This window comes from Eptatretus burgeri, chromosome 17 (genome assembly GCF_056783735.1).
Source record: "Eptatretus burgeri isolate ZD-2024b chromosome 17, Ebu_testis_v1, whole genome shotgun sequence".
Lineage (NCBI taxonomy): Eukaryota > Metazoa > Chordata > Myxini > Myxiniformes > Myxinidae > Eptatretus > Eptatretus burgeri.
In genome coordinates, this window is record NC_140977.1 from 54,297,502 (window position 1) to 54,311,030 (window position 13,529).

Here is a 13,529-nt window from a genome sequence, read left to right on the forward strand (position 1 = left end):
CTACCACCATGTCAAGTAATGAAGCATGAAAACACCACAGCACAGGTTGCCTGAAAACAGCTGAAAGTTAGCAATTCAAAAACAAACAAAAAGTTGAGACACTTAAATGCTGACATTTTCAAAGATATTTGGACAGTATAACCGACACGGTATTGAAGCAACATGTCCGATTAATCAGGCATATGCCACGATTAAACCAAAACCACACAAAATAATCACCGTGCGAGCACAAGCAGCTGATAACGATGGGTTTTCAATGGTTTTATTTAACAACAAAGTAAACAACAAAAGCTAATAATGGACAGAACCACAGGAAAGTCTGCACATCAGTTACAGCACACATAGGTAGGAAAAAGAGCTGCGCCTCCCACACTGCTTACATTTTACATTTACAGACGTGAGGCTTGAGGACAAGTTAGGGAAGAGCTGGCAATGCAAAATAATAATAATAATAATAATAATAATAAAGGAACATGAAGAACCGAATTAAAGCGAGTCATTCAATTTGTAACCGGAGATTGAATGCTACCTTTTCGATACAAGGTTAGTCAAACGTGGCGAAAAATTTAGCAGCCAGCTGTCCCGGCCACAACTTGAACTCAAGTTGGACGAACAACAAAAATAGGTGTATTCCGTTCGGGGAGACAGACCGGGGCGGTGCGCAGCAGTAAGTATTTGTACAAGCAAAGCTATAATGTTAAAAACACGAGTAAGCAGTAGGACGTACATGCTCGGAGCTGGGACCCGAGTGACGACTGTGGCTCCGGCGATGAAGGGTGCAACAAACAATTGAGAGGGGGACAAAAAGGATGAAAAATAAAGGAAGGCCGAAGATGTTCGGGAAGAGGTGGGCTTGGGTTGAGCATGGCAGTCACTCTTTCAGCAGCCACCCGTTTGCTGCTGAAACACATCGATTGTGTCTTCATCTTCCATTTCCAACTGTCGAGGGAACGAGAGAGAAACAATCAACCAATAGCTGGCATCTGCGGCCTGGCTACCCATCACATTGTATGCTCCCGCTCAAAAGCACACAAATCGCAGTTCAGGAAACGCTCCACTATCACCGGTTTCGACCAATCGAGAGCAACCAATTGTTCAGACTCTGATATCGTGGGATTTCTTTTCAACCAATCACAGTTTGAGAGCTGAGATGGGTCATCACTTGCTTCCCGTGCACAAACGATTACCTCCCATTACGAGCCTTTAGGCGTTTCTCATGCACCGCTTTTAATGAGCCCAAATGTAAAGTGATGGACAAAGTTAGTTGGACCAAAAGGCAGAGAAAGTTTATGACATTGGATGAAAATAGAGTTGTTACATTCGGTTGGTTCGAGGAGAAAATGCGGCATTCGTACGGGCCGCCACTACGGGGTCGATGATTGCCCGTAGAATCTTCCCCATTGTACTCTTCATGCATAAACCTTCATTGTCCTTCAAAACAAATTCCCAACTCCGTATTCGAACCTCATTACCAAAACGCTTAATTTCCGACAGATTTGAAACCACCCCCCTCCCCCGTTCTCAAACACATTCTCATTGCGGAGCTCATGAAATAAATTGAGGCGAAGGCATTCGTTAAGGAACAGGTTTTTAACACTGAGAAGACAGATTATTCTGGAAGACGATTTCATCTCGTACCTTGGTCCCCAAATCGGGAATATGATGGTTCAAGGTAAGGAGGTTCAAGGATCCTGCTACCCTCTTCCATTGTGGGTTCTGGCATGCTGCCGTTGCAGTCACCTTCATGGTGAAGCCAATGCCACTTTTCCATTCACTGAATCACCTTCCTCACTCGTTTCCCAGTTCACCTCATCCTTCCCCTGCTCAACTCCATCCTCCACCCCCTAACAGCATCATCCAGAGCTAAATCTCGTGTTTTCTATTTATGGCAGAGTAGTGCGAGTAGGTAATATGTTTAACATCACCCACATCACCGTTTTGTAATAGGGTTAAAAGGTAAAACTCATGTTTTTGTTTAATTTACACTGTATTTACACATCTATTTCAATGTTGTATGCTTCATTTATTTACAGACACAGACACACACACACACACAGCACCATCGATCTTCCTCAATCTTCTCGAAGCCCAGGAACCGAACCCCCGCTTTACCATTGGCCCTTGGTTTCCACCATCATGGTTTCAACTATCACTGCATTTTCCAGGAACCTACCGCCCCCAACTCCCCCCCCCCCAACCATATTGGAGGGGTTCCTGCACTTAAAGGAACAACATTCTCACCTGGGCTGGCGTGTCATTCTCGTTGATGGGCTGCCCGTCAAACCGGAAACGAATCTGGCGTATTTGCAAACCCTAAAAAACACACATGAACAAACAGCATTGACAAATCCATACAATAAATGAGCAATAAGCCCAAGCTGGCCAGGGATTGAAAATTTTGCAAGTGACTAAAATGACCAATGTATACGTTCACACAAACAAAACTAGAACGGTAGTCGGTAAAGTGCATACCTCCGCCAGGCTGAACAGTTCACTTCTTTGTATCCCAAATGATAGGCTGGATCTGTATTTGGACCTGAATCAATACCGAATCAGCTTATTCTAGTCACCTAACCAACTCATCTACATAGTTTTGTCATCATCCATCCACAATATTTTGATACATCATGCTCGAAATCGGTTTTTGCCCTCTCAATGGTGAAGAACCACTTTAAAAACTCGAGATCCTGATCTTTACCAAAATCAAATCAATTTGTCCAAGTTTTGTCAGAATTCGTCCCTAATGATTTGAGATATCCTACTCACAAACAAAACAAAAAGTGCAATCAAAGATTGCAGACTAGAACTGCCACTTTATAACTGCCTGCAGTGATGAACAGGAACCAAGACGTCCCACTTGGATTGAAGACCTGACCCTGACACATGACGTTTTATATTATTAAATTGAATTTAGAATGGGATTAAAATTAATTCAATTCAAATCAAATGCAAGACCAAGTATATTACTCCTGCATTGGAGTAATCAAAAGGAACCAGAACAAGCAAAAAGCAAAGGTGAAGTCATCTGGAGGAACCTGGATGGGATTCACATTTCAACTGCTGCTCCTCCACCCTGAAACCCATCCAGGTACAGCCAAGTGAGCATTATTCAAAAAAATTAAAATAAAGTTTAAAACCCACATCAAAAAAAAATCAAAGAATTCTGGCTGATAGATCATGTGGGCAATTCCAGCTACAGAGTAGCATGACCACTGAAAATTCAAACATGAAATGGCAATCAAATTTGTATACGACTGTATACTTAGTATATCCAGGTGTAAGGGTCAAAAGGAGTTGAAGGTTTGAGACTAATTATAATTTTTTGGTACACTTTCAAAATTTGCACGTGAAAACCAAAGCTTTTTTTCCCCCTAAAATCCTAGTTTTAAAACCTGGGCTATGAACAAATGTATAACTTAATGCAATGAAACATTTCCATTTTATGATCATGTTCATTTCAGTGTTGGAAACACCATTAGTAGTTTGTCTGAAAGGTAAGCTTGTTCTCAACCCAATCATGAAGCGGTAGATAATTTGAATCTGTAACGTGAGTAACAAAAACAGTTTAACTTTTTCCTCATTCTATAATGCTGCTGAATATTTATAACATCCAGGCATCATCTCTTCTATGTCCACCCCAGACATACAAGATATAAAATCAAGAAAGCAGTCTATTGTTTCTGATATAGTTTGTCTCAAAACTTTGTAACGCGAGGAACAATGTAACGTGAGTAACATCCAGTGAGGAGGGGTGTAACGTAAGTGTTTTGCCAAGAAATCTATAAAGTATCATAATTTATTGATTCCTAATTAGCAATTAAGCAGTTATTGTCTTAAGACAAAGGTGGTAGCACATCCAAAGTACCATAATACAGAAAGGTCCATTTTGGGCAGGTCAGTTTGTCAATAAATAGTATTTGAAGTAACAATGACGTTAGGTCACGCACATCGCTCAAATACCGGGACGGGACACTTTTCCACTTGCGTCTTTCATAATGGTGTTTTCCTGAGAGCTAAGAAATAAATCATACACCATTGTTAGCTGCGTAGCATCCCCTTTCACATCATGTGTAGATCATTAAAATCCAATCAGTGGTTATCGCACAGCGCATCAATGAGTGAAGCGTACTTAGCGGGCTTACACTCCACAACGCATGGCGCAGCGTCGTCCTCCAAGTCGGTCACTCAACTTCACGGCCACACCAACCACAAAGGAACGGGCTTATTCAGCTGAGATTTTGCAGCCAATCAGTGACGAGCTAGCGCAGTACCGTGACGTTTGACCGGCCTCAATCGAACCAGTGGTTCCAAATTATCTTCTGTCCAACAAACATGTCGATTTTTCGAAAACGAAAACTTGCATTACTGCGAACGGCACCGATATCAATCTGCATTCCACAACCAATGAGAAGCCAACTGTAGATACTGTATCACCGCACAGAGGTAACGAATCGGAGAATGTACCAGACACAAATCAAGATGAATCTGCAGCTCATCTGATAAAAGCCAGTGATCCAGCTACTGGAGAGGACGAATCAACAGTTCGAGAAAGCAATGCAAGTCATGATTATTATTTATGCAATTCCAATGAATATGACGTACCCTTAATGGCAATGGTTGATGCCGTGTGGTTAATGGATAAAATGAACATGTATTAAAACAGTTTTACCATTTTTTTTTTTTCAGAATATTGAGATAGGCAGATACTATGCTGTCTACTTCTCCAGAAAATACTACATTGGACGTGTAACATCAGTGGCTGAGGACGACAGATTATCCGTGAACTTCCTCCACAAGTCTGGTGACAATTGCATCTTCCCAAGGAGGCCAGATGTTGAAGATGGTGTTGAACCCAACAGGATTTTCTATGACCCCCTCAAACACAAGACATGTATTGTTTCTAAAACACAAGACATCAATTGTTTTATTAAATATTTTAATACTTGCAACAAAAGTATTAAAGCCAGAGGCACTAATATGGTAAAATAGCGAAACATGCACATAGCCATTCAGAAAGAAAAAGCATGCATTTATTATATAAACTCATTCATGCTCAGCTTTTAATATATTGATAGAGAAAGCGTGCAAGCAGGATTTCATTGTTTTCAAGAGCAGCAGACACTAGGCCTAATAGTGATACTACAGGTGTCAAATGTGGTGAAATTTGAAGTTGCTGTGGATTTCTGACAGAGACAATCACCAAGTATTAAAATATAAATAATTTGAGCCCCCATTTTTTGATCCTACATATACCTGCAACAAAAAAGCACAGAATATTATTTTCACATTTCAAGAGCTGGAGAGGCTGTAGTGATACTATAGGTTTGAATGTGCAGGGAATTTGCATGCAAGGGACCATAAATATGCCAAACACAAAGAAGCATCTCATTCATACGACAAGCCATTTTTTTTATCCAACACATACCTGAAAAAAGGTTTAAGGTGCAATATCTTTTAGTTATATGAAGGAAAATAAACATTTTTAATTGAGTTATATGAATGTATTCATGGCAAAAAAATTGTCAAAAAAAAAAATTCCCTACCAACCTCCCCAATTTATTTGGGCCATGCAATAGGAAACAAATGTTTTTTTGGACTTACAGTGACTATTTACCATGTTAAGACTGCTGGATGAAAAAATAGAGCGCGAGTGTGACATGTGGCGGGGAGTGTGATGGAGATACATGTAATTGTAAGGGGTTTTTGCATTCATAAGTTTGCATTGCCTAAACGTTAAGGCCTACATGTACTATTCTGTTGAATAAAAATGGTTAAAGGTTGTGAACATCACAGTATGGTGAACTTCCACCACTCAAATCTACTGGTAACGTGGGTAACGTAACGTGCATAACGCAACTTTTTTTCTTCAAATGCCTTTTGTGCAAAGTTACTGTTATATTATGTTAAAATCTTGGTTGTGTTATAAAGTTCATGAATAGTTTCAAACATTCATAATCCATTTTATTCTGCAGTGCATCATTTAACAAGGATATATAACCGAAGTTGGGTGAAAAAAAAAATGCGATACTTTTGCGTAACGTTTAAAAAATTTAGGTTGCCGGCATAACTACTGGGGATTCTTTCTGGGTTTTCACTTCTATTCTTGGATAATGGTCAGAGGTTGCCACAATATAGAAGTGAGAAAGTTTTATCCATTTATAGAATAAGGAAACAACTTTATGCTATAGACCAAGAGTAAATATAACGTGAGTAACGCTGGAATTGCCCATGTGTCCCATCAAGTTGAAATTTAAAAACATGCATCCCATCACCACTCAATCACAATTGTGAAGTTTCACGTCAATTGATCAAGTGGTTCCAGAGGAAACATTATTTAATATTTTTCTTAAATCCAATAGGGCTGCCAAACCATGTGACTATTATTCCTCAACAACCTTGAACACACATTCCTTGGGGAACATTTTTGTGAAGTTCACCTCAATCTGTCCAGCTGTTCTGGAAAATATTTTTTGTTTTCGGGAAAATCCAATATGGCTGCCAAACCATGTGACCTATGACATGTTTGTGAACCTTTTGTTCCTCATAGATAAGCGGTCATGTGTGTAAAGTTTCGGCTCGATCTGTTCAGCCATTTCAGAGATGATTTTTGAAGGTTTCATTCATTTATTTTCAATAATATGGCTGCCGAATCATGTGACCGATGACATCAAACATTTTTGTGGACCATTTTATCCCTCGATGACCCTCAAAAATTTTCACTCATCCGATGTAGCATTCAACAAAGGCAATTGTGATGCCACAACGAAGGTACTGACGATGTCATAAATAAAAATAAAAAAAACAATCACACTCATTCTCCATGACTTACAATGTGCCAGGTTTCAATTTTTCCCTTGGTGTGGTTTCAGAGGTCCAAAGTTTTTCATTTTTCCAACATGGCTGCCAAACCACGTGACCCATGCAATCATAACTATCATTAAAACATTAAACAGGAGTGGTTGCACCAATGGTGAAAAATTTGTCTCAATCCAACAAGCGGTCGCGAAGAAAAAACACAAATGTTCTGAGCGGACAAACAGAGACAAGAGCCAAACGGGCCCAAATGCAACCCCCTCTCCTTCGGCAAGGGTAATAAGAGTCAACAGAACACCTCAGCCTGCACTGTGTTCAAGTATATAAACAGAAATAAAATGATTTTAAAAGTCATTAAAAAAAATAATTCCGGCCTTTACCGGTGTGTCTTACACCACTTCAGTGAACACATTACATGAGTTCGCTGTGCCTGTTGTGTGTCCATTACAACGTCCTTCAAAGCAGAGAGTTTCCTGTTTGGAATTATTTTAAATTTTGTTTGATTACCAGGAAGGCAGACAGAGTAATCACAACATTTCACACATGTATAATTGGGACAAATTCAGAGCCAAAGTCATGCCAATCTACAGGTTGGTTTTCCAATTTGTGTTCTGAATGATGTGTTCAAAACACAACATTAAATTGAAAATAAGTTCGATGTTCCTCAATCATAAATTGACGTTTGTAGAAAGACACACAACTCATTGCTGAACTCTGCTTTTCACTTCACACCTGAGGTAATATGGACAAAGGTCAAACAATGGACAAAAAGACAAAGCAGATGCGCACAGTGGTGAAAACGACCTCTGTCCACTTTTGAAGCTGGAGGTAACAACACGGTTGGCTGCCTATACATCAACAAGCGACGATACTCATTCCGCTCTGCACATTCAGCGTAAAACCAGACATTACATCAGGAGAGAAACTCGTCAATGTTACCGGCACACGACCAAGCTTCAGGAAGCCAATAGGACCTTCAGGTGACTTAGGTGCTGTACAAACTGATGGGACTAAATTCTTCAGCTGCCAGCAATATCTCGACACCTACGACCAACGGATCTCTTCTGGGAAGTCCTGCGTGGACAAAGTCATCACAACGTTGCCCCCTGAAACCCAAAAGAAGGTTGAGTTGATAGAAACCACAGGGTAACCACTGGCTTCAATCTCTTCAAACCATGACACCCTTAAACAAGACCACTTTATCCTCTTATCAACACAAATGTTGGGACAACACCTTTATACTCATGGATGAAGCCTAATGGTATCCCCACGCTTTTTGAAGAAAAAAAGAAATTAAAAAAAAAACTGGGGGATATTGTAATCGGCTCTGTCTGTCTGGCCATCACGCGATCACCTCCTGAACAGTTATATAGAAATTCACCACACTTGGAAGTTATGATCACAACATGGCACAAAAATGCAAAAGCAGCAACATTTTTGGGCCTCGTCCGCTGGGGCAGAGTCAAAAGGTGAAATTCCAAGCACATAAAAATAAAAATAAACCAATGTCACCCGCAGGGTGACCCATATCTTGCCAAAAGGTGACCACGTGTGACTTCTTTAAGGTCACACTGAGGTGAACAGAGCTGCTATCCACCAGGAGCGACTCCTTGAGGAATATCTGCCTACGAGAGATTCCGATAAGAATCGTTCTACAGAGTAACCATGAAAAATGTGTTTGCCTCATAACGTCACCAAATGACGTCATAATGTCTCAAGCTTGACATATCTAGAAAGTACTCAGAGGTGTTCAATTTGAGGTACTACACGATATGGTTCCTAAAACTTGAAAATTTGACCTTGGGGTCAAATATGTTTGACCTCAGGCGCTAACCATGAAGGTCAAGGCCAATTGACACCAAAACTAATCAGCTGAGCGCCAGACCATATACCACATTCCCATAAAGTTTGGAGACGATTAGATTAAAATTACTCAAAAAATAAGGGTTTCGTCGACTCCCCTGATTTGCGACAAAGTGACCTTGACCTTTGACCTTGACCTTCAAAATTTTATGTGCTGAAAGGGACCTCTATAGGCCTCTGATATGCGAAGTTACAAAAATTTCCAATGATTGTGCTCTGCATAATTTTTTATACGTGATTACAGACAAACAAAAAAATAAAAAAAATAAAAAAAATAAAACATACAAGCTGACGAACATATCTTGCAAAAACTTCGTTTTGGCAAGATAAAAACAAGTGGTGCCAGGCACAAAAAATCCCACCCATTTAAGGCATAAAGTTATTTTGTGGATCAAATTTAAATTTGATACATCCTTAACCTGAATGTTGATTATAAGGAATAGAATAAGGAATATTTTAGTCTTAGTTTGAAGTCAATTAAACCATCTTTGACGAAGTTATGACCGTAAAATGATTTTGACCTTTCAAGGCCACGTAAGGTCAAAGGTCATGGTGTCAAATGAAAGCCAATAAAGGACTTGATATATGTCTTCCGTAGTAAACATGCATATTCCTAACCTTTTTTGATTTACAATGGAAAATATGTAATTTTGACCGATGACCATAGCCCCCAAAACTTCGGACCCTACCGATCTTCACAAATATGCATTTTTCACGACAGGAATGGGAAGGATAAGTGACAGATAGAACAAGGTTCACTATAAGCTTAGTTTGAAGTAAATCAGATCATTTTTGACGAAGTTATGAGCGAAAAACGATTTTTATCTTTTCGTGACCTTGACCTTTGATCCAAATGGACCCAAAAGTTAATGGGGTCGTCCAAGGTTCATTGCCCACCTGTGGATTAAATTTGATGTTTGCTAAAGCCGTTTTGCCGTAAAGTTGTGAACAGACAGACAGACAAACAGACAAACAAACCGGACAATTACAATATCCCGCTCTCTCCCTCTGGGGGCGGGATAAAAAACATTTGGAAACTTTACAGATGCAAATCAGCATTGGGGGAGGCATTTAATATGCAAGTTTTTTATTTTACCCCATATTCATGCCCCCCCCCCACCCTTGGTAAAAAGGGGTCAAAACAAGGGGGGAGGAAGTGATATTGGGTCATTACAGGTGGAACGTTTTGCAATCTTTCAATGTTAGGCATTAGGTAGGAAGCATTGGGATTTGCCCGAGCAAGCCATTGACTTCGCTCCAGTTAGTACACTAATGAAAATAATAACACCAACATCGAGAAGGGCACTCGGGAGAGCGCACACCTCCACCACACAATACCTGATCGACAAGAACATATCGGGCCCATTACATTTTTGAAACGTACTAAATACCGTTTTTGGCCCCATCTCTCAACGGTGAAGAATCACTTAAAAATTCTACCAGATCCGGATCTTCACCAAAATCTAATCAGTTCGTCCTAGTCACACACCGGCACACAGTCCTAGTCCATAAAATTTCATCCGGATCCGTCCACAACTTTTTGAGATATCCTGCACACAAAGACAAGCAGACCAACAAAGACAAGCCGACCAACAAAGACAAACAGACAGAAAGGGGTGAAAAAAAAAAACATCCTTCACCTTTGGTAGCAGAGGTTATAAACACAAATTTACCTTTGGGGTTACAGTATTTGGACCTGTAGTCACAGCTCCAAGGCCAGTGTCATGTTCAAACCACCCATTAAAGAGGTGCGTGTCACTGACACAAAACCCACACACAAACAAAAAAAAAAAAAAACACAGATGGGATTTGGAAAGTGTAGAATGGAGTGAACTGGACAGTTCAAAGAACACCTTACCTTGTCCTTTACGTTGCTGGGGCATTCCATGTCAAGTGTACACATTTTATCAGCAATATTTTGACACATAGTCTCAGATTTCACTCTTTTTTTGTGCAAGTGATTGTATCCACTTTAAAACATTGTGTCAATTTTCAGACCTGGGGGCCCATTTCGGGCCCCCTCAAATTTGGGCGCACCTGGTTGACTCACAATCTTCCAGTGGCCATATCACAGGTTGTAGTGGTCCGATTTGGATGATCTTCGTATCAAAATGCTCGTAAAAGCGAGATATTTCAAATCGCGTCAAGTAAAATCACTCCGAAACAGTAATTCAAAAAGTTAGAGTTTGGGGCGCCCTTTGATCTTGGGCCCCCCGCCCTCCAGCCAAACCGATGATCCCAATTTTTTCGTGTGAGAATACCCCTTCATATACTCCAACACCTCAGCATAAATTAAAATGGGATCTCAATGGGTTCAAGTGTGATGGTTTTATTGCTCGGGGTCCACATATCACTAATTCTTGATTCGACATTGGGCGACGTTTGTCGTCATTGTTCCAATGACGTCACCTGCTGGCAAGCAACGATGTCTGAAATTGACAATCATCATCTCTGGACTATTATATTGTTACGGCTGTGGAAATTCACAAACCACCATTCAGGGCCCGTAGGTGAGATAACTCTAAGTACATGTGTAGTTAGCCCCAAACCCGTTGTTTCGAGGGAATTTATGCGATTCATTCGGGCTGCGACACTTTGAGATAGCCGTTTTTCTGTTCTATCTGTATTTTGAACCAACCACGTCTCAACCGCCATAACCATCAAACCACCACCAAAAACCCTCCACCACCCTCACCTTTCTCCTTGTACGGCCATTCCCGCATCACCTGTGAACACTGAGCGTCGGGCTGTCTTGGGCTCGTTCAAGATACGCACCGAGCCGCGAGTGCAAATTGCGGCCTTTCCAAGGAAGAATTCGGATCAAGAACGCAACACGCCCACTTCTGATCCGCCCACGGAGTCAGGGCACAGCCACGCGACCACATCTGCGGATTGTCCGTCCAACGCGTCACGAGGACGCGGGTAGGACCCACCCGGTCTCGCGGACCTGGCCGCTCCTTCAGGTCACGCGCGCATATTGGCCTACAGGCCTGTCTGCCCCCTTGTCTATGAGGGTGGCTTCTTTCCTTTGCTTTTGAGTAAATGTGTGTTGGCGCCGTCTGTAAAGTAGAACTGTATAAGTGTTGCCGTGTGTGCGCGTAGTCGGTAGTAACTCAGCGTCGTCGTTGCTTTTATTGTTTGGGTTGCTATATGTGCATTTTGACTGTTTGGCTGTATATGTGTGCTCTCCGTGTGTCGCGTAATAAATATGCATTGTGTGAACTGTTTTCCAGTTTCGCTTCATCTTTTCTTTATTGACCCTCCATCCTGCTTCACGTAAAGGGTTCGTAGTGGGCTTAATACGCCCGATAATTAATCGGAACCGTCGAGGCCGATGACAACACCGCTCGGTTATCACTGGAGCACGGAACGGACCGCTTAAGCGGTTCGTGTCCGGAGTCGGCCTGTGGCGTGGTGCAATCGCCCGGTCGACCATTCGCGCAGGTACTTAGGTAGATCGAATTTGGTGAGCGACCCTATCCTGCGCGGGTGGGCAATTGGCACGATCGTGGTGAGGTTAAACCCCCACCTGTGACTAGCTCCCGGCGTTGGTCCGAGAGGGTCACGACTGAATTGTCCGTTCCGGTGGGCGAGGCGGCCGCCATTCAAGTCGAGCGGCCGATCGCACGCCGGCGGGTGTGAATTTGCAACAATATATATATATATATATATATATATATATATATATATATATATATATATATATATATATATATAAATAAATAAATATATATATATATTGCATCATTTGTGAAAAATTATTCTGCCGATTGTGTCCATTGATTTTTAAGTGTACATTTTTTGTATAACCATCATCCTATTAAGTTATAAATGGGCTAATCTCAGTTTTTGCATATTTTGCAGTAAGCATGGCGACAAGATCGATAGGAGTTCCCGAAAATGCTGTTGCGATCCGTTCAGCTGCCATAAAATGAAACAACGAAAAGATCTTCGCAATGTGTCAAATGATATGTTGAAGAAATTTTCTTCAAAGGTGAAAAAAGATGACAGACTTTACACTTCGTGCAGAAAATAACTCTGTTGTCACCAGAGCGTATTGAAGAATCATCCTCGACCAGTTTGAAATTATCATCAGAAGGTACTATCGAAGGCATTGCAGAATCTATTTCGACAGATGAGGACGAGGAAATTTTTGAGCGAGAAGCAGAAGTTGACCTATTAAACCAGTCGTTATCGATGATAGGCGAAAGCCCATTCGACAAACGAAAGGCGGAAAGGAACCCAGGGTACGTTCCTGAAAAGCGAAGTAAAGTGGAAGATTCTGTGCAAAAAAAAATTAGAACTAGTTGCTGGACCAAGCACTGCGGAGAAAACACAAAATACAGCATCAAAATGTGATGAAAACTGCATGCCAGAGGTGATCAAAAGCCTGAAAGAAAAATACATTGTTTCGAGCCGTTCAGAGCAAATACGTATACTGACTATTTTCTCGGAATATGAGCATCAGAGGGATGATGAGAATTCAATTGCTCCCAAAGAATGGCTGTGCAAGCCAAAAATTTAGAGAAAGAAAATGGTATGCTATCGTCTCCAAATCCCAAACAGGGTAAGATATTGCCTGACGAAGTGAAATTCGCCGTAACCGAATTTTACCGAAGTGATGAAGTCAGCCGAATAATGCCGGGAAAAAAGGCCTGTGTGGTGGTCAGGAATGAACATGGAAAATACAAAATTCAAAAGCGCCTGGTACTAAACAATCTCAAGGAACTGTTTCAGAAATTCAAAGAGAAGAACCCTGGCTTGAAAGTTGGATTCGCGAAGTTCGCCATGCTCCGTCCCTCGGAGTGTGTCCTGGCCGGTTCAGGCGGTACACACAGTGTATGTACGATACA

At 41.2% G+C, this 13,529-nt stretch overlaps 1 protein-coding gene across 1 annotated transcript in view; it reads right to left on the reverse strand.

Moving 5' to 3' along the window:
- Positions 1-246: 246 nt before the first annotated feature.
- The window catches only part of LOC147010143 (small ubiquitin-related modifier 3), a 31,047-nt gene continuing 17,764 nt past the window's right edge, over positions 247-13,529 (reverse strand). Inside the window, exons 3-4 of the mRNA XM_085863116.1 lie at positions 2,242-2,313; positions 247-939 (exon numbers count right to left, since the gene is read on the reverse strand). Of these exons, the coding sequence (XP_085719242.1) occupies positions 880-939; positions 2,242-2,313 (132 nt within the window). The 3' untranslated portion in view covers positions 247-879. The remainder of the gene's footprint in view (positions 940-2,241; positions 2,314-13,529) is intronic.